Consider the following 26,380-nt stretch of genomic DNA (forward strand, 5'->3'; position numbering starts at 1 on the left):
GTTGCAGGCTTCCTGCACATTCGAGCTAAATGGCCACTGTGATTGCAGTTCCTGCAGACAAACTGTTGAAATCTGCAAGATCTGGCTAGGTGTTTTCCCCCACACCTCCGGCATGAGTTAAAGTTTCCATTGTTGGGAACAAAGGGACTATGGCCAGGCATTCCACGCTGACTGTCCCTTGGACTGCTCTTAAGTACCCTATTAGTGGGTGTCAGTGGCCCCATCCCGGTCCGCATTGTCCGCTGTGATGGCGTGAATGTCTGTTCAGCCTGCCATTGTTTCTGTTGAAGTCCTACTCTGGGGTCTATTGCTGCCTGGGGGAGGTGTCGAACTGCCCCTGCCTGCCTACGGGGCTCTGGGCTGCATTGATGATGTTGACTCCCTGATTCCTCACCGCGTTAGAGGCTGAATTGCGCATATATTGTTTTCGTCTTTTCCTCCCCCGCCATGAAAGTTTAAGCTATCAACGCCGCCGCTTCCAAGGTCAAATCCTTGGTCTCAATTAACTTGCGGAAAATTCTTGCATGACCGATGCCCTCGATAAAGAAGTCCCTTCGCATCTCCCCCCTGCAGGCGTCTGTGAACTTACAGAGGCTGGCCAAACACCGGAGGTCCGCTACGAAGTCCAGTATGCTCTGTCCTTCCTGATGTCGATGGGTGTAGAATCTGTGTCGGGCCATATGTATGCTACTCGCCGGTTTGAGGTGCTCCCCGATGAATTTGCTAAGTTCTTCAAAGGTTTTGTCCGCCGGCTTTTCGGGTGCTAGTAAGTCCTTCATGAGCGCGTAAGTCTTTGGTCCTCAGCTGGTCAAAAGATGAGCCCTTCGCTTGTTGGCCGCTGCATCCCCCAGCCATTCTTTCGTAACAAAGCTTTGCTGAAGCCTCTCGACAAAATCGTCCCAGTCTTCCCCAACGCAATACTGTTCCTCTGTGCTACTGGTGGCCATTCTCGTGGCTCATGAATTCCCATTTCTCGTCGCCAATGTAAAGTCCTTACTCTACAGTATGAAACCACACGAGGCACATTCTGGGAACAAGCTCACTCTGTGACCGTAACTCTTTATTCACAGGACTCCAAAGACGATGAGCTTGCGTGGGACCTCCCTTTTTATACCTGTGTGATCAGGTAAGGAGTGTCTCCCACAAGTTCATCCCTTGTGGTCTAGGTTGAGTGTATACAGTAATACAATGGTGTTACATTGTGGTTACATACATGACAGTAATCATAGGCGGTCCCTCGAACGAGGATGCCTTGCTTCCACGAGAGTTCACAGATGTTTCAATGAAGGACCCGATGTTCCAATCCTGAACTTCCGTTGAGGGAGTGGAAGATACCTGTGCGTGGATTTTTTTAACGTGTGGTGACCGTTACACACCTGCCACCACACGGGCTTGACAGAAGTAGGCCTTTATCCAGTGGCAAGGATTAACCAGGACGACTGGAGACCTGCTCTGCTGCACGGACCTAGTGTGCACACATATCGCAGTGTGGACAGTTCCGTGCTGCCTGGGCCCTCGGCTTTATGATGGACGGGTCTTGCATCCGAGTCCATGTGGATCTGCACCTTGGCTCCCGTGAAATTGCCGATGCCTGGTTCAAACAGTGAGGGAAACGTGCTCAGCACTTGAGCACATGGAGTATCATCCTTCGACGACAACGCTTTGATATCGTTCCAATTCCATTTGATTTTTTCTAGCCAATTCCTGCTGAACAGCATTGGATGATTGCCTGGAACAATCCAAAACGGTAAATCATGAACTGTACCATCATACGACACCTTGACTCATCATCATCATCGGCAGTCCCTCGAAATGAGGATGACTTGCTTCCACGCCAAAAAAAGGATGAGTTCACAGGTGTTTCAAATGAGGAACCCGAACTACATCCTGAAGGGTGGAAGATGCCTGTGCATGGATTTTTTTAACGTGTGGTGGCCGTTGTACACCAGCCACCACACGGGCTTGACAGAGCGAGGTCTTGGTCCAGTGGCAAGGATTATCCAAGATGACTGGAGACCTGTTCTGCTGCACGGATCTAGTGTGCACACACATTGCAGTGTGGGCTGGCCCATGCTATCCCTGGGCCCCTGGCCCCGTATTCATGCCTCCCCTGGGCCCCGATCACATCCCTCCACAGTCTCTCACAGCTCCTTCGCCCCGACCTCGCCGCTCCTGCTGCATCTGTCTACGCTCCAATCACCGACTTGGACCTTGCTGACGTTACTCTTCGCTTCCGTTGCCCTCCTGCACCAGCTCCACGCTGCTCCCTGGGCTGCACACCTTGATGACTGCACTGCCAATCACCATTATGAGTTCTTAAGTGTACGTACGCAACTTGGCACTGACTGGACTCAGCTTAGGCCTCACAGCCTTAGTATCCCACAGCTTGTCGAATGTCCTCTGGCTCATTATTGATTGACATGCACCCGTGTCCAATTCCATCAGTACCGGCACACTGTTAAGTTTCACATTAATCATTATCGGTTGGCTCTTTTTTGGGAACGAATACAGTCCATACACTTCCTACTCTGGTGTCTCGCTTGCATATCCGGATCGGCGCTATACTGGTCATCAGCCTCCACGTGGTGTGTCGCAGCACGCTTGCTCAGTTGCAGACACATGTGCTGGAGGTGTCCCAGTCTCGAACAGCCTTTACAAATGTACTGTTTAAACCGACACTGATGAGGCCGATGATTGCCCCCACAACGCCAACACGGTGAAATCGGATTCATTCCCGTTGGCGGACTTTGGGCAACCACAGGTTTCACATACGTAGTCGAGTAGGCCCTGCCATATGCAGCTCTTCCAAATGACAATACAATCTTGTTTACAGTACTTGCCAAGTTCCGATTTTTCGGATATCTGCTTTAAGTTTTTGTCCGTCGTCATGCATGCCTGGGCAATCATGATGGCCTTGCTCAAATCCAGCGTCTCCACCGCCAGTAGCTTACACAGGATCACCTCGTGGTTGATACCGATTACAAAGAAGTCCTGCAGCATGTGTCCCAACGCGTTTTCGAACTTACACAGTCCAGCTCGACCTCTTAGGTTAGCAACGAATTCTGACACATCCTGGTCCTCAGAACGAACGTGCGTGTAGAATCGATATCGTGAGATGATGATGCTTTCTTCTGGTTTGAGATGGTCACGTACCAGAGCACAAAATTCCTCATAGTCCTTGTCAGTTGGACTTGCAGGTGAGAGAAGATTCTTTATGAGTCCATAGATTTTCGGACCGCAAACTGTGAGGAAGACCGCCCTGCGCCTAACTGCATCAGTGGGTTCCTCCATTTTGTTGGCCACGAAGTACTGGTCCAGGCGAGCTACAAAATCTGTCCAGTCCTCTCCCTCCACGAATCTCTCTAAAATTCCAATTGTGCTCATTTTTGCATGCAAAGGTTCTTAAGTTACCTTGTCGCCAAATGTTATGTATGTTCGGTGGACTGAATACGTAAACTAACACAGGTACAAACCTGGCTCTGCTTTATTAGTGCCCAAAGTAATCACATTACATGATGGCTTGCCTTTTATACCTGGGCCGCACACACGTGCCTACAGCCCAATGACCTCCAACAGTGGTGCCACCTGGTGGCCAGTAAGCCCAAGCATACATACATGACAATTTCCCACCAACATTTCACCCCTGACGTGCCGTCCCAGTGGTAAACAGCATGGCCTGTGCTATTAGAGCGTGGGGAATGTGTTAACTAGGCATCTTGTTGTTATCAGCACTGTGTGCAGTACTTTCCCCACTGTGTCCCAGTGTCACTCAATAGCGTTAAGACTTTTCCACATCTTATCAAGAGCAGGCTTTGTAAAATAAGCTGAACCAGCACTTCCGACAGACCTTGAGAGGGCAGGCGCATAAACATGGGTCACAGCTGTACATGGAGACAGAAGACTTTGGGCTAGATTTTACACTTTTGTGCAGATCGCCCAAAAATGTGCATTATTTCCGGCATGGGCGGTAAAAATGTGTTTTCAGATCGCCGGCTTCTCGCCCATTCTCAAAGCACCTAGTCCCCATTATTAAAACTGGGCGTTACCGCGAGCGATCTGAAATGGGCATTAGTGTTAAATCTCTGACCTTCTGCCGAAAAGTGTCGCCTTCCTTAGCAATGGTATGGCAACGCTCGATTCCCGCGATTCAGGAGCTCGAGGGTCATCATGACATGCGCAGAAGAGGAGAGAGAGAGGGAACTGAGAGGGACTGAAGGCGTGTGTGGGTGTGGTGTTGCTGCTTTTGGAGGAAAATTGGGACAGTTTAGAGCTTTAGAGCAAATAGGGAAATAAAAGTGAGCTATTACCAGCCACATATTTGCCTGAATTTGGCCTATAATGGAGGGCGAGCAGGAGGCGACACAGCACGCTGTGGAGACTGACGCTGGTGAGAGTAGTGAGCTGGGAGAGGAGCGCAAAAGAATGAGGAGGTTCTCGAACGAGGCAAATGCCTCCGTCCTGCAGGAGGTCGAGTTAAGCTGGAGTGATTTGACACAGGGAGGGCATGGGAAGCCCACCCCAAAGATATGAGCCTAGCTAGCAGAGGTGGTCTCGTCGGCAACCAACGAGGCGCGTGAGGGCAACCAATGCCGCAAACGATGCAACAACATTGTGGGATCCGCAAGAGTAAGTATTACATTTATTTACATGTACTTATGTATTTATATCATTTGATTTGTTAGAGTCATGAGTGACTTCCATCAGATGTGAGGTCTTTCACTTTTACCGGGAATGTTGTACTCAAAGCCTGCGGTCACGGTGTACGTCGTTCGGTAAAGAATGATAATAATCATAATAATCATGATTACATCTGACAGTTATGTGTTGTATCAGTCTCTGTGACAGTACCTAGCAATGATATCAAGCAATGATCTCATGCCTTGTCATCCTGTCACCTTTTATAGAAGAAGCTATCGACGATGAGGTCCATCCGGAGGTGAACGGGTGGAGGGCCACCAGTCCCCAGCAACATCACTGAGATGGAGGAGCGGGTGCTAGCACTCGTGGGGAAACACCCCCGGACAGCCACAGAAGCATCTGCAGATCCTGAAGTGAAGCAACGTGAGTAAAGTTGACACCATTGCGTGATGTAAGGTCACCAGATGCCTCACCCACTCATATTTGACCATTCATATATGTTAGACGATTTCTAAAATTGTCCTAGAAATACTGTTGGCCCAATGAAAATCATTGCAATGCAAATGTGTTGATGGTCATGAAATGTGATGTCTGTGGTGATTTTGATAGCAGTGGTGCTTTTGTTGTGCATATGCTGTGTGTAGCGCTGGAATCACCTTGTGACCCTAGCACTCCCTTCTCCTCTAATAACCTAATTTGTGTTTTGCAGCTCAGCCAGCACCGCGGCCCCAGGTAAGACCGCAGAGGCCAGAAGGTGGGAGTACTGGGCCCGACTCTCCGGACGATCCTACATCTGCTGAGGAGTTCCGATTCTCGCCCATCAATCCGCTGGGTCTGTGCTCTACAGATGAGAGCACGGACTTCGAGGAACTTGCATCGCCACGCTCCAGAAGCTATTCCATCTCAAGGCCATCTAGTGCTCCTCCGGTCATTCCCGCCTCCACTCTGGAGGTACCGGGCCCAAGCACCTCACCACAGGGCACCCCATTTGCCCCAGGACAACGCCGATCCCGCGGAGGTTATGTAGACGCGGCAGGTCTCGCGCATGAGCGGAGAGATGGTACAGTTGTCCAGGAGGAGTGTAGACAATGGTGACCAGCTCATCGAAGCTTTGGGGGGGTATAGCCCGATAGCTGGCCACCATGACTGAGTATATTTCGTGGATGGCAGAGGCCCTGGATGCGATAGCCAGGAACACTGGTGGCACAGGCCTCCCAGTGGTCCCGGAGCGCGGGACTCCTCCTCTAGGTTCCACACAACCACTGCGAATGACAGATGAGAGGCAGGACCAAGATCCTGCTTCTGTATCAGAGAATGCTCCCCCCTTGGCAGCCCCCCGCTCCCGTACCCGTGCAACCACCGCCTCTGCCTTCATCCCCCCAATGAGGCACTGCCAGAGGAGCTCTTTGGCGAGGAGGGGAAGGGGTAGAAGTCGGGGGAAGAAAGGGATGGGGGAAGGAAACTGAGGTGCATGTCCACAGGTGATGGCTGTGTTATATCTCCATCTGGGTGATGCAATTTGTTGTACTGTATGGGGGGAGGGGACCACCCTCCTGCTTTGCATTTGTATTCTGTGTTGCTGGACATGTTGAACATTTGATTGATGTCAATGGTGGAAAAAGTGGGGTGTAGGCAGAGGTTGGGTGTTTTTGCCCGTGATACTTATTGTTATGTATGTAAATCTGGAATTACCATGCCTAACCACCAGAGGGCTTATCCCCTAGAGTCCCAAGGGATCCCACAATTCTTTGGGAGCACCTGTATATAAGGAGGCCTCACAGGCTGGAGAGGCACTCTGAGATCTGTAATAAAGGACTACGGTCACACTTACTTTGAGCTTGCAGTATCTAGTCTGACTCTTTATTCAAGACAACAACTGGCGACGAGATGAGATGAGATGACAAACCCTAACGCAACAATTCAGAGAACTGTGGGCATCCTGGAGAAATTTTCGGAGGGAGACGATTGGGAAACTTTCATGGAGCGACTTGACCAATACTTTGTGGCCAACGAGCTGGAAGGAAAAGGGAACACTACCAAACAAAGGGCGATCCTCTTCACCGTTTGCGGGGCACCAACGTGGTCTCATGAAAAACCTGCTCGCTCCAGCAAAACCCACAGACAAGTCGTAAGATGAGTTATGCACACTGGTCCGGGAGCATCTAAATCCAAAGGAAAGCGTTCTGATGGCGAGGTATCAGTTTTACACGTACAAGAGGTCTGAAGGCCAGGAAGTGGCGAGCTACGTCGCCGAGCTAAGCCTACGTTTGCAAGGGTTGTGGAACAATGGGGCACCTCCAAAGTATGTGCAGGTGAGCTGCAAACCCTGCTAATCCTGCAAACCACCATGTTGCAGAGGACAAATCCACGGTGGATCACGGCGAACCAGAGTCTCAGACCAAGGAAGCAGAGGTATATGGGGTGCACACATTTACCACAAAGTGTCCCCCGATAATGCTGAAGGTTGAATTAAATGGACTCCCAGTGTCCATGGAGCTGGACACGGGCGCAAGCCAGTCCATAATGAGCAAAACAACTTTTGATAAATTGTGGTGCAGCAAGGCTTCAAGGCCAGTCCTGACTCCCATTCACACTAAACTTAGAACGTACACAAAGGAACTGATTCCCGTAATTGGCAGTGCTACCATAAAGGTCTCCTACGATGGAGCGGTGCACGATTTACAACTCTGGGTGGTACCGGGCGTTGACCGCACGCTGTTCGGCAGGAGCTGGCTGGGAAAGATATGCTAGAACTGGGACGTCGTCCAAGCGTTTTTGTCCGTCGACGACACCTCATGTGCCCAGGTCCTAAGCAAGTTCCCCTCGCTGTTCGAACCAGGCATTGGGCAGTTCCAAGGAGCAAAAGTGCAGATCCATTTGATTCCAGGGGCACGACCCATCCATTAAAAGGCAAGAGCGGTACCGTACATGATGAGAGAGAGTGGAGATCGAGCTGGACAGGTTGCAACGAGAGGGCATCATTTCGCCGATCGAATTCAATGAGTGGGCCAGTCCGATTGTTCCAGTCCTCAAAGGAGATTGCACCGTCAGAATCTGTGATGATTACAAAGTAACTATCAATCGTTTCTCACTGCAGGATCAATACCCACTACCAAAGGCAGATGACCTATTTGCGACGCTGGCGGGAGGAAAGGCATTCACGAAGCTGGACCTGACCTCGGCTTACGTGACGCAGAAGCTGGAGGAATCATCGAAAGGCCTCACCTGCATCAACACGCACAAAGATCTCTTCATTCACAACAGCTGCCCGTTTGGGATTCGATCGGCCACGGCTATAGTCCAGAGGAACATGGAAAGCTTGCTGAAGTTGGTCCGGCGCACTGTGGTCTTCCAGAACGACATCTTGGTTACAAGTCGGGACACCGTCGGGCACCTGCAGAACCTGGAGGAAGTTCTTAGTCGGCTTAATCATGTGGGGCTCAGGCTAAAACGCTCGAAGTGTGTTTTCCTGGCGCCTGAAGTGGAGTTCCTGGGGAGAAGAATCGCGGCGGGTGGCATCAGGCCCATCAATTCGAAGACGGAGGCAATCAAGAACGCACAGAGACCACAGAACGTGACGGAGCTGCGGTCATTTCTAGGACTTCTTACCGGGTCTTAGCACATTGTTCGAACCCCTGCACCCTTTATTGTGTAAAGAAGATGAATGGGTATGGGGTAAAAGCCAAGAAAATGCCTTTGAGAAAGCTAGGAAGCTGTTATGTTCAAATTGCTTGTGTTGTATGATCCATGTAAGCGTTTGGTACTAGCATGTGATGTGTCGTCGTACAGGGTCGGGTGTGTATTGCAACAAGCTAATGAATTTGGGAAATTGCAACCGGTTATTTATGCATCCAGAAGTCTTTCTAAGGCTGAGAGGGCCTACAGCATGATCATAAAAGAAGGGTTAGCATGTGTTTACGGGGTAAAGAAAATGCATCAATATCTGTTTGGGCTCAAATTTGAATTGGAAACCGACCATAAGCTGATTATGTCCCTCTTTTCTGAAAGTAAGGGGATAAATACGAATGCATCGTCCCGCATCCAGAGATGGGCGCTCACGTTGTCCACATACAACTGTGCCAATGCTCTCAGTAGGCTGCCATTGCCCACCACCGGGGTGGAGATGGCACAGCCCGCAGATTTGGTTATGGTAATGGAAACATTCGAGAGTGAGCAATCACTTGTTACCGCCCGACAGATTAGAACCTGGATGAGCCAGGACCCCTTACTGTCCTTAGTTAAAAACTGTGTGCTCCACGGGAGTTGGTCTAGTGTCCCGTCAGAGATGCAGGAAGAAATAAAGCCGTACCAGCGGCGCAAAGATGAAATGTCTATACAGGCAGACTGCCTCCTATGGGGTAATCGGGCAGTTGTGCCAAAAAAGGGCAGGGATACCTTCATTAGTGATCTCCACAGCACCCACCCAGGCATCGTAATGATGAAAGCGATAGCCAGATCCTACGTGTGGTGACCCGGTATCGATGCAGACTTAGAGTCCTGCGTGCACAAATGTAATACATGCTCCCAGTTAAGCAATGCACCCAGGGAGGCGCCAGTAAGCTTATGGTCCTGGCCCTCCAAACCGTGGTCTAGGGTCCATGTCGACTATGCAGGCTCATTCTTGGGAAAAATGTTTTTAGTGGTTGTAGATGTGTACTCCAAGTGGAATGAATGTGTGATAATGTCGGCAAGCACGTCCGCTGCCACCATTGAAAGCCTACGGGCCATGTTTGCCATGCACAGCCTGCCTGATGTCCTTGTAAGTGAGAATGGGCCGTGCTTTAACAGTGTCGAATTTAAAGAGTTCATGACCCGCAATGGGATCAAACATGTCACGTCTGCCCCGTTTAAACCAGCGTCCAACGGTCAGACAGAACGAGCAGTTCAAACAATCAAGCAGAGCTTGAAAAGGGTAACTGAAGGCTCACTGTAGACTCAATTATCCCGAGTCCTGCTTCTTTACCGCACAAGACCCCACTCACTCACCGGGGTCCCTCCCGCTGAACTGCTCATGAAAAGGGCACTGAAGACAAGGCGTTCGTTAGTCCACCCTGATCTACACGAACAGGTAGAAAGCAGGCGGCTTTAACAGAATACATATCATGATCGCGCAAATGTGTCACGCGAAATTGAAAAAAAATGATACTGTATTTGTGTTGAACTATGGACAAGGTCCCAAGTGGCTTTCTGGGACTGTTTTGGCCAAAGAGGGGAGTAGTGTGTTTGTGGTCAAACTCTCAAATGGACTCACCTGCAGGAAACATTTGGACCAAACCAAACTCAGATTTACGGACTATCCAGAATAACCTACAATAGACTCCACCTTTTTTGACCCTCCAACACACACACAAGTGGCAACTAACCCAGCGGTTGACCACGAAGCAGAACCTATCACCCCTAGCAGTCCAGCAAGACCCAACAAACAAATCACCAAAACTAGCATTTGCACCGAGACGATCAACCAGGGAAAGGAAGACCCCAGATCAACTCACATTGTAAATAGTTACACTATTGATTTTGGTGGGGGTGGGGGGGGGGGAGTTTTGTTATGTATGTAAACCTGGAATTACCATGTCTAACCACCAGAGGGCTTATCCCCTGGAGTCCCAAGGGATCCCACAATCCCTTGGGAGCACCTGTATATAAGGAGGCCTCACAGGCTGGAGAGGCACTCTGAGATCTGTAATATAGGACTATGGTCACACTTACTTTGAGCTTGCAGTATCCAGTCTGACTCTCTACTCAAGACATAAGACATGATTTCAGACCAATGTTGGTCTAATTTTTTTTATTGAACATAATGTTGTTGCGCATTGTCTCAGATAGCTGGACTGTTACACACTGGTGATTCCTTAACTTGAAAGGGTTAAATAAAACTTAACTTCAATCAACGTAAACTTTAACTGGCACCAAGATGATGGGCACCATTGATGTCTGAGCTGCACACACACACTATTGTCAGTGTTCTCACTCACATCAGCGTTCTTTCAGACAAATCATTCAGATATCAGCTCCTCACGTAAGAGTCTTGCAGCTATGTAGCCACCACGGGCCCTTTCCTGCGATCTGGAGGGTGTCGTGGGCATGGTTGCATAGCCAGCCTGATTGTCTGGCCCTAGGTCAGCGTCCAGCCCCTCATCCTCCTCTTCCTCTCTCTCCTGAGGTGGACCATCAGTCCCTTCTGGCAATTCTTGTCCCCTCCTGATAGCCAGGTTGTGCAGCATGGAGCACACAATCACAAATTTATCTACTTGCTCAGGGTTGTATTGTAGCTCCCCTTCTGAGTGGTCCAGACATCTGAAGCGCTGATTTAGCACAGTTATTGTTTTCTGGACCATATTACTTGTGTCTCTGTGGCTCTGGTTGCATCGCTTCTCGGTCTCGGTGTGGGTGTAACGCAGGGGGGTCCTCAGCCAGGTGGCTAGGCCATATCGGTTATCACCAAGCATCCAGCATTGTCCTTGTGGCTGACTCTTAGAGATGTCAGAAACAGCGCTCTCACACAGGATGTGAACCTCATTGAAGCTGCCTGGACATTTGGCATTCACTGCCAGTATGATCTGGTTGTGGTCGACAACTAGTTGGACCTTCAGGGGGTGAAATCCTTTTCTGTTACGGAAAAGCTCCGGGTCCTGAGAAGGTGGCCGCATGGCGATGTGAGTGCACTGTATAGCTCCCTGCACCCTCAGGGAACTTAGCAATGAAGTAGAATGCTCCAACACTGTCAGTCTGAGCCTCTGCGGTCATGGGGAAGCTGATAAAGTCCATCTTTTGTGCTTACAGGGCCTCCGTGATCTGTCTAATGCAGTGATGGTTGACATGGTGAGACAGAGGGCAAATCTCGGCCGCGGAAGCCCAAAAGGAACCGGGCGCATAGAAAGACAGTGCCACGGTGACCTTGACCTCGATCGACACTGATGTCCTGATGGCAGGCTACATATGTGGCCTGATGAGCTCACATATTTCATTGATCACCACCTTGTGGAAGTGCAGTCTCCGAAGGCAGGTGTGGTCGGATAGGTCGAGGTAAGACCTCTTTTCCCTGTACGTGCGGGGTGTGTATGGTCTGGCCATCCTCCTCATTTTTGCATGTCTTAAATTGGGCACACAATGATGTGCATCACACATTGAGCCATCTGCACTCTGCAGCATCTGCGTATTAATCGATGCAGGCTGAGAAATGGTTGGCTCCATTGCAATCAAAGTATAGTAGCGACTGACCAGAAGCAATAATTTCCTCACTAAAATACACCAATAGTCCAGAGTCTGAAAATATGTCTGTTGAGATGGTCACTTCGCCTGAGAAAAACTCCAGAGTCAATCCAAACTCCCCTGAAGTTGAAGCAGCCTTTTGAATGAAGCGAACTGCGATTTTAAAAATGGCACCCACATCGCTAGCGTTAGTTCAGAACAGCTCCACTTTTTGCAGGCATTTTTTTGGGGCGAGCGATTGTAGACGATATGTGTGCGAGTGACACTGGGCGATCTCCTGGGCGTTGGTTTCGGCAAATGTGATCTTTACGACAAAAAAAAGTGGGCGGTCGGTATTATTGAATCTCGGCATTAATTACGTGCAGAAACTAACGCCCGGGCGATATTATGGGCGTTGATTTCGCCCATTCTGATGATTCCGCTCAAAAAAAGTGGGCGGGCAGTATTATTTTTTCCCGGTGTTACGCACACGGGGAAAGTAACGCTCGATGATAAGTTTCCGAAAAATGCCAGTCAGTTTCCATTTTACTGGCTAAATGAGCGATATATGGTTATATCGTTATACATCATTTCAGTGGTAAAATGGATGATAAGTGACTATTAAGCATGCAAAAAACATGGAAAATCTAGCCCTTTGTGTCAAATGTACTTAATTCAATCTCCTTTACAATCAATAATGGTACGCGAATAGACAGTTTACAGCACAGAAACAGGCCTTTGAGCCCAACTGGTCCGAACGGTGTTTATGCTCCACACGAGCATACTTCCGTTACACCCAATCAACATAACCTTCTATTCCTTTCCCCATCATGTGTTTATCTAGCTTCCCCTTAAAAACATCTATGCAATTCACCTCAACCACTCCCTGTGGTAGTGAGTTCCACATTCTCACCATTCTCTGGGTAAAGAAGTTTCTCCTGAATTCCCTACTGGATTTAATAGTGACTATCTTATATTTATGGCCCCTATTTTTTGTATTCCCTTCACAAGTGGAAACATCTTCTCGACGTCTACTCTGGATAATCTTTCCTTGTTGACAGTTTTAGCATTGGGCTTGCTGTCCAAAGTCGGTTAATGCACCCTATGGGCTCCTTTTACACTTTCCTAGGTTTCATTCAAGTTTTTAAATAGCAATTGCCCATGGGATGGGTTCTTGATCTCAGTCACGTAGCTTCGGGAAAGTGCGCAGTCCTGGGGAGAGAATGACCTCACACCAGCAACAATACAAAAATAATGTGGAGGAAATAAGAGACAGAAATGTCAGGAAATAAACATGACAAGCATTACCTTCAGCTTCTTAACTTTCAGGTGAAGATGAGCAAAGGTTTCAGGAGAATGGTTGTCAACCATCGATTTAGCACCTTGAACCTGCAAGAGAATGTTAAAGCAAAATGGGATAGTCCAATAATTAAAAAGCACAGCCACTATTTTAGTCCTCCCAACCCTTGCGGAATTATCCTATGCAGCTGAGAGTTTGATAAAGTCAACTCCCAATATGATCTGAAAATGGATAAGTTAGTCAGCCACAGAACGATCCCAATTGAATGAACAGACATGGTTCAGGTACATTCCCTTGGCTTATGTCATTCTGCTGCTTGTCTCTCACAGTTTGACTGATGAACTGGCGAGCATGTGTTGGCGAGGAGAACAGAATTATTATTTTTTTTAAATCAAGTAGTCGTTAAAAAAAAGTCATATTAACCCGGAGCACAATTCAGCCCCTCGAGCCTGATCAGCCATTCGATTAGATCAAGGTTAATTTGTATCTTAACTCCATATACCCGCCTTGGTTCCATAACCCTTAATACTCCTACCCAAGAAAAATCTAACGATCTCAGTTTTTAACTTTTCAATTGTCCGCCAGCCTCAACAGCTTTTGTGTTGATAGGAGACTTGTGTGGGGCATAAACGCCAATTGATCTGAATAGCCTGTTTCTATGCTGTAAATTCTATGTAATTCTGTGCAACTGGTCTGATCAGGGCTGAAGGGATTTGACCCATTGACTAACAAATCCATTTGATTTGTATACATGAATTCATTTTTGTGCCTTGCTCGACATATTTGCATATTTGCTGAGCCAAGGTCTGTCTACAGTGTTGATGGAAAGATTTAGATCTATAAGCCAGCCCCAGAATTCCTGTGGTTAGAGAGGGCAGAAAGCCTAATTTCCACCTGAGGTGGGAGGCGGCAGATTATGGGTTGGAATCCGTTTGCCCCTCCGCCACATCAAGGGGCAGGTCGGGGGAGCTTTGCCAACTCTGGTTGGATGTATTGCTGGAGGTCTCATCACATGACTTTGGGCCCGCCTCCACACTCCAGCCATTGGTTGCCCGACATGTCCATCCTCACGGCGCCCCGCCTTGCCCGGCCAAGCAAAAAGCAAACAGACTCTTCTGATTGGATCATTCTTGACTCTCAGTCAGTTTTTTTCCCCCATGCTTTTATAATTAATAAACAAAACTGTTGTAAATCTTTTTTCAATTAAAACACAGTATTTTTATTGCAGTGTCCTGGAGATTAATTACAGAGAATATACAGCACAGAAACAGGAGATTTGGCTCAACCATGCTCCACTCGAGCCTCCTCCTTTTTTTCCTCATCGAACTCTATCAGCATAACCCTCTATTCCCTTCTCCCTCATATGCTTGTCTAGCCTTCCCTTAAATACATCTATACTATTCGCCTCAACCACTCCCTGTGGTAACCAGTTCCACATTCTTAACACTCTCTGGGTAAAGCAGTTTCTTCTGAATTCCCCATTGAATTTCTTGGTGTCTAATGGCTTCTAGTTTTGCTCTTCCACACAAGTGGAAACATTCTCTCTGTAATCACTTTATCAAAACCTTTCATAATTTTAAAGATTCCTATTAGGTCACCCTTCAGTCTTCTCTGTTTAACAGAAAAGAGACCCAGCCTTTCCTGATAGGTATAACCTCTCAGTTCTGGTATCATCCATGTAAATCTTCTCTGCACCCTCTCCAGTGCTTCTCTATCCTTTTTATAATATGGCAAGCAATACTGTACGCAGTACTCCACGTGTGGTCTAACTAAGACCATTAAAAGTTTAGCATAACTTCTCTACTTTTCAATGCTGTCCCTCTAGAAATAAACCCGAGTGCTTAGTTTGCTTTTTTTTTTAAATTGCCTTGCTAACTGGTGTTGCTACTTTTAGTGATTTGTGTATTTGTACTCTAAGATCCCTGTGTTCCTCTACCCCATTTAGATTCTTAATTTCAGTGATATGTGATCTCCCTCCTTACTTTCCTTACCAAAATATAATGACTCATACTTACCTGTCTTGAAATTAATTTGGCAATTATATGCCCATTCTCCACGTTTATTAATGTCTTCTTGTAATATGTTGCAGTCCTCCTCAGTGTTTGGTGTCATCCGCAAATTTAGAAATTATGTTTTTGATTCCAAAGTCTAAATTGTGAAAAACAGTGATCCCAGCACTGATTCTTTTGGAACAGCACTACCCACCTTCTGCCACTCTGCATAGCTATCCTTTACCCCTACTCTTGCAGCCTTCTATCCATCTGCTCGCTAGCTCGCTATCCATCTGCTACTTCTGCCCAGACTCTGTATGATCTGACTTTATTCACTTGTTTATTATGTGGTATCATATTGAAGGTCTTTTGGAAATCTAGATAAATTCCATTTGCTGCATCTTTAATTCCTGGAGACTCCGGGCCAATCCTGAAGGGATGACAACCCCATGCTTCCATAAGAAATTCCATTTGTTACATCCTTGAAAAGCCTCTGAGCCTTCTGAAGTCCCCAAAATGTTAGTAAGCTAAAGTAGTCAATCATAGAGCAGATCAGTTATCCCATCTAGAGGCACAGGTCGAGAAAAGTGATTGGCCTAGATATTCGAGATTGCTAAAAACCAATTCGCATTGGTTGCTAATTGACATTAGCCCAGTGCTAAACTTACCGTGCAAGGCCGTTCTGGTGGCGTTAATTCCGGCAGGATGCCCAATGGAGCATAGCCGTAACGCCATTGCAGCAAGAACAGCCCACTCTTGTTCTCTTTTCAGAAAGCAGTGTGGTCCCTTAAAGGAGAATTGCCTTCTAAAATGAAAAAATTCTAAAATTATTTTAAAATAGGTCATTAGCCCTTACAGCTCAACTGCCTTGAAAAAAAATTACATTAAAAAGAATTCCCAAATGGAAAACTTGAGCTCTTAAAGCTGAATTGCCTTCCGCACCTCAAAAAATTGGAATAAATGCTTCTGCACCAACACAAATGGCTCAGCAAGCCAGGGAAGGGCACCAAGAATCTTGCGCGCAGCACTCCAGCTTTGTGCAAGGAGTCAACACTGCAGGAGAGGTCCTCTACCCACAGAGGCCAGGAGGTCCTCCAGAAAGAAAGATGTGGGACCAGCTCACCAAGGCTGTCACTGGCTCCAGTGCTCAAAGAAGCTTCATGACCTCAGACTACTTGTCAAGGTTAGTGAATGCATCTTCAAAAGCCGTCTCCTACCAACTGCAGCACTAGCCACGCACACTGCTCAATGCACGACTTCCCCCGCCCTTCCCCGCAATCACTCACCTACCAACGATCAAGAAGAAAAAGAGGAAGAACAGGAAGATGAAGAAGAACTAGAAGAGGATGAGAAAGAATAAGAGGAAGAGGAGGAAGAAAAAACACTGTCACTCGATTTTACCCTCCCAGCCACCAACTCCTTAAGATCGACTACCAAGGCCATTTGCAGTGTTCCCCACTGAAAGTCAGCAGCCTTCCACCAGCCATGCTGCAGCCACTGGGGTAGCACTGCATGACATCAGTAGGACAGGCAAAGGCTCACACAAGACAGTCACTGAGGGAATGCATAAGGGTGATGAGTTGATTTTTAATGTCATATTGGATGGATAGATGTATAACTGTGATTTGAAAGTTTGTTTAAGGTGGCTTTTATTTCAGCATTGTGGCCAAGAGAGAGCTATGATGGTCAGTAACAAAGGGAAGGGAAGGTGTGGGACAAATGGTTGAAGTGTATTTGGGGTTGTGGTCACTGATAACCCAGGTGGAAGATTACATGCCGGAAATCCCAGCTAGAAAGGGGCTGTCTGGGTTCATCCTTCCTTCTGCTTCCTCCTCTTCGGCTTCCTCCTCTTCTGCCTCATCCTATTCTCTAGGCAGGCGGATGCTGGAAGTCTGAAATAAAAGCATGAAATGCTGGAATTACTCAGCAAGTCAGGCAGCGTCTCGACCTGAGACATGAACTCTGTTTCTCTCTCCATGGATGCTGCCTGACCTGCTGAGTATTTCCAGCATTTTGTGTCTTATCATCCGAAGCCTTGCAAGCGTCCAGCAGTGCTTCCTGCACACTTAAATAACTTTTAACAGGTATTGCACCAAGCCAGTACTTCAATAAAATATAAAAAATCCAGTCCAAAAGCTTAAATGCAAACTTACCTGAAAGATGTGTGTGTCAATTTGAGAAGTGCTGACAGTGTTGCCTTTCAGAGCGAGCTTAGGACACAGTGCTAAACTCAGCGCTAAGCTCCAAGTTCGCTGAGTGCAACGTTAGGTCGGCATTGCACGCTTTCCATATTTGCGTCTCCAGCGCCCGCACTGCTGTCGGCAGCGTTAAGGCCCTCACCAAAATGGCAGCTGCCGAGTCCCGTGCCAGAGGCGTGCATTGGAGCAGAAGCTGCCATTTTATTCCAGGATTGCGGCAGTAACTCGTGGCGGTAAGAAGCCTAATTTCTGAGCCATTATTTTTAATCTTCGGCCCAGTTGGATCAGTTGCCAACCCTCCAGGATTGCCCTGGAGTCTCCAGGAATTGAAGATTAATCTCCAGGGTACTGCTGGGTGCAAACACCCAGGAGAAAAATCATAGAAAGGGGCATTAAAAAAAAAAGCGTTTTCTTTTTGACTGAAGGTTACGAATCATCCAATCGGGTTTTGAAGATTCAGTTCGCTTTCCATTGGGTTGTGCGGCCAATGGCGGGAGTGTGGGGGTGGGGCGGTTTGAGGCAGGAGGTCATGTGATGAAACCTCCAGGAACAGATCCAACCAGAGTTGGCGACCCCGAGCTGGGCTAAGGTGGATCGGGCTAGGACTGATTCACCCTTGCAGGCACTAGCAGCTCACCCTGGCCATACAAATGACCCCCCACCCCGGGGTTTGAGACAGGGTCTCTGGCCTAGGGCTAGAGCAGTGCGGAGTTCTGATGTGCTGCACTGGTGGAGTGGACCCCCAGGGAACACAGCCCTATTTAAAATCATACAGCACAGGAGGAGGCCATTGTGTCTATGCTGGCTCTTGGAAAGAGCTATTCCAATTAGTCCCACTCTTTCCCCATAACCCTGCAAATTTTCCACCTTCAAGTATTTATCTAATTCCCTTTTGAAAGTTACTATTGAATCAGCTTCCACCGCATTCCAGATCACAACAACTCACTGCATAAAAACATTGCTCCTGATCTCCAGCTCTGCTTTTTTTGCCAATTACCTTAAATCTGTGTCCTCTGGTTACCGACCCTTATGTCACTGGAAACAGTTTCTATTTAATTACTCTATCAAAATTCTTCATAATTTTGAACACCTCTATCAAATCTCCCCTTAACCTTCTTAATTTGTGTTTATATTTATCGCTGACTTGTTCTGGGCCTGGCATTATGGAAAGGGCTGGTTTTAGAGTTGTTGCCTCATTGGTGGACCAATCACAAATCAGAACACGGAGATCTGTTAGTATTTGGGAATTAGTGGGAGCAGGGGTAAAACTGCATATGGGGCCCCAAGAGGCTCCATTGTACACATCAAATTGGTTCATTAACATTAAATCTTGGAGATTGTGAATGTGCAATTGTAATCAATAACATGCTCAAACCATTGTCATGGAGCATTCACCTTCATTCAAAGCCCATCCTTTGGTTTATAGCAGTGACTATATGGCTCAAACACTTACCTGCATGATGCAGTTTCTGTTATGAGTTCCTTTGACAGTCTTATCAGAAGCTCCCTATACTCTTGCTATCCTAACAACATTATTCCTAATGCTTATGGAACACACAGCAGCCTGGTATTATGCACTGCCTGCATACTTCTCCAGATATTGATGGCCCTGAAGGTTTAAAAAAATATCACTAAGTTTATTGGCTCCCACTGCAGTACCAAGTCCCGTTCAGTCACCACCCCTGTAGTCGCTGACCCACATTAGCTTCCAGTCCGACACCTCAAATTGTCCAGAGCCTCGCCCCTCCCTATCTCTCTAACCTTCTCCAACCATACAACCCTCTGAGATCTCTGCGCTCCTCCAATTATGGGGGTAGAAATTGCCCCTTGCCCGAAATGGGGCGCTGCACCCTGTTTCAATGGTTTTTAACCACAGCTACGGTTCAGGTCGCCTTTTGAACGACATTCTGCTCTTTGTTGTTTTTTTTTCCTTGGATCCGGATGTTGCTATTAAATGTGGTGGTGACGACTTGAGGGGTGGATACATGGCGGTGGCAACATCTGAGGGGTGGAAGCTGGGGGCGGTGCGGAGTGGTCGCCATGATGACATCATCACGGCGTCGCGTCACCACGGCTCTCCCCTTCACTTAAAGGGGAGAGCCTCTGTGATTTTAAAACTTCGGCCCACTGGGCCACCAAGGAGGGTTTCGGCCGGGCCAGCATCCTGGCACCCAAGAGGGGGTACCAGGTGACCTATTGGTGACCCGGCCAAACCCGGGGACATAATTATTGGCCTGATATGGCAGTCGGCTGACAAAAAAACATGGCGGCAGCGGCAGTGCATCACCTCCAGTAACTAGTGGAATGCCACAGGGATCAGTGCTGGGACTCCAGCTATTTACAATCTATATTAACGACTTGGAAGAAAGGACTGAGTGTAACGTAGCCAAGTTTGCTGACGATACAAAGATGGGAGGAAAAGCAATGTGTGAGGAGGACACAAAAAATCTGCAAAAGGACATACACAGGCTAAGTGAGTGGGCAAAAATTTGGCAGATGCAGTATAATGTTGGAAAGTGTGAGGTCATGCACTTTGGCAGAAAAAAAAATCAAAGAGCAAGTTATTATTTAAATGGAGAAAGGTTGCAAAGTGCTGCACTACAGCGGGTCCTGGGGGTACATGTGCATGAAACACAAAAGGATAGTATGCAAGTACAGCAAGGCCAGTCTTAACTCCCATTCGTACGAAACTAAGAACTTACACGAAAGTACTGATTCCCGTAATTGGCAGTTCTACCGTAAAGATCTCCTACGGTGGAGCAGTTCACAAGTACCACCCTGGCTGGTACCGGGCGATGGTCCCACGCTGTTCGGCAGGAGCTGGCTGGGAAAGATACGATGGAACTGGGACAATGTCTAAGCGCTATCGCCCGCTGACAACACTTCATGTGCCCAGGTCTTAAACAAGTTCCCTTCGCTGTTCGAACCAGGCATTGGGAAATTCCAAGGAGCAAAAGTGAAGATTCTGGGGGCGCGACCCATCCATCACAAGGGCGAGAGCAGTACCGTACATGATGAGAGAAAGGGTAGAGATCGAGCTAGACCGGCTGCAACGAGAGGGCATCATTTCACCGATCGAGTTCAACGAGTGGGCCAGCCCAATCGTTCCTTTCCTCAAGCGAGTCGGCACCGTCAGAATCTGTGGCGATTACAAAGTAACTATCAATCATTTCTCCCTGCAGGACCAATGCCCACTACCAAAGGCCGACGACCCCTTTGCAACGCTGGCGGGAGGAAAGACATTCACGAAGCTGGATCTGACTTCAGCCTACATGACGCAGGAAATGGAGGAATCATCGAAGGGCCTCACCTGCATCAACACGCACAAAGGTCTTTTTATTTATAACAGATGCCCGTTTGGAATTCGATCAGTGACGGCGATATTCCAGAGAAACATGGAGAGCTTACTGAAGTCGGTCCCGCACATATTGGTCTTCCAGGACGACATCTTGGTCACAGGTCGGAACACAGTCGAGCATTTGCAGAACCTGGAGGAGGTTCTTAGTCGACTCAACCACGTGGGGCTCAGGTTAAAACACTCGAAGTGCATTTTCCTGGCGCCCGAAGTGGAGTTCTTGAGAAGAAGGATTGCGTCGGACGGCATCAGGCCCACCAACGCGAAGATGGAGGCAATCGAGAACGCACCGAGGCCACAGAACGTGACGGAGCTGCGGTCATTTCTGGGACTCCTGAACTACTTTGCTAACTTCTTACCGGATCTCAGCACACTGTTAGAACCACTGCATGTCTTACTACGAAAAGGGGATGAATGGGTTTGGGGCAAAATCCAAGAAAATGCCTTTGTAAAAGCGAGAAAATTGTTCTGCTCAAACAAATTGCTTGTGTTGTATGATCCATGTAAGCGTTTGGTACTAGCATGTGGTGTGTCGTCATATGGCGTTGGGTTGTATTGCAACAAGCTAATGATTTCTGGAAACTGCACCCGGTTGCTTATGCATCCAGGAGTCTGTCTAAGGCTGAGAGAGCCTACAGCATGATTGAAAAAGAAGCGTTAGCGTGTAACAATGGGGTAAAGAAAATACATCAATACCTGTTTGGGCTAAAATTCGAATTGGAAACTGACCATAAGCCACTCATAAACCTTTTTTTCGAGGGTAAAGGGATCAATACAAATGCATCGGCCCGCATCCAGAGATGGGCGCTCATGTTGTCCGCATACAACTATGCCATCCGCCACAGGCCAGGCACAGAAAACTGCACCGATGCTCTCAGTTGGCTGCCATTGCCCACCACGGGGTGGAAATGGCACAGCCCGCAGATTTAGCCATGGTTATGGAAGTATTTGAGAGTGAGCAATCACCCGTCACTGCCCGGCTTTCAAAACCTGGTCGAGCCAGGACCCCTTATTATCCCTAGTCAAAAGCTGTGTGCTTCATGGGGGTGGTCCAGTTGAGGCATGGGATACAAGAGCAAGGAGGTTATGCTTCAACTGTATAAAACACTGGTTAGGCCACAGCTGGAGTACTGCATGCAGTTCTGGTCACCACATTACAGGAAAGATGTGATTGCACTGGAAAGGGTACAGAAGAGATTTGCAAGAATGTTGCCTGGACTGTAGAATTTTGGCAATGAGGGAAAGATTAGAAATGCTGGGTCTATTTTCTTTGGAACAGAGGAGGCTGAGGGGAGACCTGATTGAGGTGTATAAAATTAAAGGGGCCTGGATAGAGTGGGTAGGAAGGATCTTGGCAGAGGGGTCAACAACCAGGGGGCACAGATTTAAAGTAATTGGGGGGAGGTATGGAGGAGATATGAGGGGAAATTCTTTACCCAGAGGGTGGTGGGGGTCTGGAACTCGCTGCCTGAAAGGGTGGTAGAGGCCGAAAGCTTCACCACATTAAAAAAATACTTGGATGTGCACTTGAAGTACCGTAACCTCCAGAGCTACAGACCAAGAGCTGGAAAGTGTGATTAGGCTGGATAGCTCTTGGTCGACAAGCATGGATATTGTTAGATCTGTGGACTTGTATTTACTCTGTGCAGCCACCGAGGGCCCATTCCCCGGATCCCATAATCCCTTAGGAGCACAGGTATTTAAGAAGGCTTCACAGGTTGGAGAGGCACTCTGGAGACCTGCAATAAAAGACTAAGGTCACACTTTACTTTGAGTTCACAGTGTTCAGTCTGACTCTTGCTCCATACACTACAACTGGCGACGAGATACAGATAGCGAACCCAAAAATGCAGAGAACAGTGCGCATCCTGGAAAAATTTTTGGAGGGAGATGATTGGGAAACTTTTGTGGAGCGACTCGACCAATACTTCGTGGCCAACAAGCTAGATGGGGAAGAGAGCGCTGCCAAACGAAGGGCGATCCTCCTTACCGTCTGTGGGGCACCAACATATGGCCTCATGAAGAATCTGCTCACTCCAGCGAAACCCACGGAGAAATCGTACAATGATTTGTGCACACTGGTCCGAGAGCATTTGAACCTGAAGGAAAGTGTTCTGATGGCGAGGTATCAGTTCTACACCTAAAAAAGATCTGAAGGCCAGGAAGTGGCAAGTTATGTCATTGAGCGAAGATGCCTTGCAGGGCATTGCGAATTTGAAGGACATTTGGAGCACATGCTGAGACTTTTTTGTACTTGGCATTGGCCATGAAACCATACTTCGCAAACTTTTGACTGTAGAGACCCCAACCTTGAGTAAGGCCATAGCGATAGCCCAGGCGTTCATTGCCACCAGTGACAATACGAAGCAAATCGCTCAGCACACAAGTGCTTTTACAAGTACTGTGAACAAAGTGATGTTGTTTTCGAATCGTAACATACAGGGCAGGTCACACATACCTGCAGTTACACGTCCGCAGATGTCTCAGAGTCCACCATCAAGGGTGATGAATGCAAGGCCATCAACACCTTGTTGGCACTGCAGGGGTGATTATTATTTCCATTCATGCCGATTCAAAGGATACGTTAGCAAGGGCTGTGGAACAATGGGCCACCTCCAACGAGTGTGCAGGCGAGCTGCTAAGGCTGTTAAACCTGCAAACCACCATGTTGCAGAGGAGGATCACGACGAAACAGAGCCTCAGATCGAGGAGGCAGAGGTACATGAGGTACACACATTCACCACGAATTGTCCCCCGATAATGCTGAATGTTGAACTAAATGGACTCCCGGTGTCAATGGAGCTGGACATGGGCGCAAGCCAGTCCATCATGGGCAAAAAGACTTTCAAAAGGTTGTGGTGTAACAAGGACTCAAGGCCAGCCTTAACTCCAATTCGCACGAAACTAAGAACTTACACAAAAGAACTGATTCCTGTAATCGGCAGTGCTACCGTAAAGGTCTCCTATGATGGAACGGTGCATAAGCTACCACTCTGGGTGGTACCGGGCGATGGTCCCATGCTGCTCGGCAGGAGCTGGCTGAAAAAGATACGCTGGAACTGGGACGACGTCCGAGCGCTATCGCCCGCTGACGACACTTTGTGTGCCCAGGGCTTAAACAAATTTCCTTCACTGTTTGAACCAGGCATCGGCAAATTCCAAGGAGCAAAAGTGCTGATCCACCTAATTCCGGGGGCGCGACCCATCCATCACAAGACGCGAACAGTACCGTACATGCTGAGGGAAAGGGTAGAGATCGAGCTAGACTGGCTGCAACGAGAGGGCATCATTTCACCGATTGAGTTAAGTGAGTGGGCCAGTCCTATTATCCCAGTCCTCAAGGGAGACGGCACCGTCAGAATCTGTGGCGATTCCAAAGTAACTATCAATCATTTCTCTCTGCAGGACCAATACCCACTACCAAAAGCCGACGACCTCTTTACAACGCTGGCGGGAGGAAAGACGTTCGCGAAGCTGGATCTGACTTCAGCTTACACAACGCAGGAACTGGAGGAATTATCGAAGGCACTCACCTGCATCAACACGCACAAAGATCTTTTTGTTTATAACAAATGTCCGTTTGGAATCCGATCAGCGGCGGCGATATTCCAGAGAAACATGGAAAGTTTACTGAAATCGGTCCCGCACACCGTGGTCTTCCAGGACAACATCTTGGTCACAGGTCGGAACAAAGTCGAGCACCTGCAGAACCTGGAGGAGGTTCTTAGTCGACTCAACTGCGTGGGGCTCAGGTTAAAACTCTCGAAGTGCATTTTCCTGGTGCCTGAAGTGGAGTTCCTGGGAAAGAGGATTGCGGCGGGTGGCATCAGGCCCACCAACGCGAAGACGGAGGCAATCGAGAATGCATCGATCCCACAGAACGTGACGGAGTTGTGGCCGTTTCTGGGACTCTAGAACTACTTTGGTAACTCTTTATCGTATCTCAGCATCCTGCTAGAACCACTACATGTCTTAATACGAAAAGGGGGCGAATGGGTTTGGGGCAAAAGCCAAGAAAATGCCTTTGTAAAAGCAAGAAAATTGTTATGCTCAAATAAATTGCTTGCGTTGTTTGATCCATGTAAGCATTTGGTACTAGCATGTGATGCGTCGTCATGGCATTGGGTGTGTATTGCAACAAGCTAATGATTTCGGGATACTGCAACTGGTTGCTTATGCATCCAGGAGTCTGTCCAAGGCTGAGAGAGCCTACACCATGATTGAAAAAGAAGTGTTAGCGTGTGTCAATGGGGTAAAGAAAATGCATCAATACCTGTTTGGGCTAAAATTTGAATTGGAAACTGACCATAAACCACTTATATCCCTGTTTTCTGAGAGTAAAGGGATAAATACCAACGCATCGGCCCGCATCCAGAGATGGGCGTTCACATTGTCCGCATACAACTACGCCATCCGCCACAGAAAACTGCGCCGATGTTCTCAGTAGGCTGCCATTGCCCACCACGGGGGTGGAAATAGCGCAGCCCGCAGATTTAGCCATGGTTATGGAAGCATTGAGAGTGAACAATCACCCATCACTGCCCGGCAGATCAAAATCTGGACAAGCCAGGACCCCTTATTATCTCTAGTCAAAAGCTGTGTGCTTCATGGGAGCTGGTTCAGTGTCCCAGTGGAAATGCAGGAAGCGATAAAGCCGTTCCAGCGGTGCAAAGATGAAATATCTATACAGGCAGACTGCCTTTTGTGGGGCAATCGAGTAGTGGTCCACAAGAAGGGCAGAGACACCTTCATCAATGACCTCCACAGTACCCACCCAGGCATCGTAATGATGAAAGCGATAGCCAGGCCCGGTAGCGATGCGGATTTAGAGTCCTGCGTTCACGGATGTAATACATGCTCGCAGTTAGGCAATATACCCAGGGTGGCGCCGCTAAGTTTATGGTCTTGGTCCTCGAAACCGTGGTCTAGGGTACACGTCGACTATGCAGACCCATTCTTGGGTAAAATGTTCCTTGTGGTTGTAGATGCGTACTCCAAGTGGATTGAATGTGAATAATGTCGGCTAGCACGTCCATTGCCACTATTGAAAGCCTGCGGGCCATGTTTGCCACTCACGGCTTACCCGATGTTCTGGTGAGCGACAATGGGCCATGTTTTACCAGTGCTGAGTTCAAAGAATTCATGACCCGTAACGGGATCAAACATGTCACTTCTGTCCTGTTTAAACCAGCGTCCAATGGTCAGGCAGAGAGAGCAGTGCAAATCATCAAGCAAGGCTTGAAGAGGGTAACTGAAGGCTTACTGCAGACTCCCCTATCCCGAGTCCTGCTTAGCTACCGCACGAGACCCCACTCACTCATTGGGATCCCACCTGCTGAACTGCTCAATGAAAGAGCACTTAAGACAAGGCTCTCATTAGTTCACTCTGATCTACATGAACAGGTAGAGAGCAGGCAGCTTCAACAAAGTGCATACCATGATAGCGCAAATGCGTCACGTGAGATTGAAGTCAATGATTCTGTATTTGTATTAAATTATGGACAAGGTCCCAAGTGGCTTCCCGGCACTGTCGTGGCCAAAGAGGGGAGCAGGGTGTTTCGGGTCAAACTTTCAAATGGACTAATTCACCGGAAACACTTGGACCAAATCAAACTCAGATTCACGGACTACCTGAGCAACCCACCTTGGACCCTACCTTTTTTGATCCCCCAACACACACACCAGTGGCAACCGACACCACGGTTGA

The 26,380-nt window shown here is 48.1% G+C and overlaps 1 protein-coding gene across 1 annotated transcript in view; it reads right to left on the reverse strand.

Moving 5' to 3' along the window:
- Positions 1 to 26,380, reverse strand: part of LOC139274733 (uncharacterized protein CFAP97D2-like) — an 89,604-nt gene that overhangs the window by 57,621 nt on the left and 5,603 nt on the right. Inside the window, exon 2 of the mRNA XM_070891421.1 lies at positions 13,138 to 13,218. Within this exon, the coding sequence (XP_070747522.1) occupies positions 13,138 to 13,218 (81 nt within the window). The remainder of the gene's footprint in view (positions 1 to 13,137; positions 13,219 to 26,380) is intronic.

Source organism: Pristiophorus japonicus, chromosome 10, assembly GCF_044704955.1.
Source record: "Pristiophorus japonicus isolate sPriJap1 chromosome 10, sPriJap1.hap1, whole genome shotgun sequence".
In the NCBI taxonomy this organism is placed as follows: domain Eukaryota; kingdom Metazoa; phylum Chordata; class Chondrichthyes; family Pristiophoridae; genus Pristiophorus; species Pristiophorus japonicus.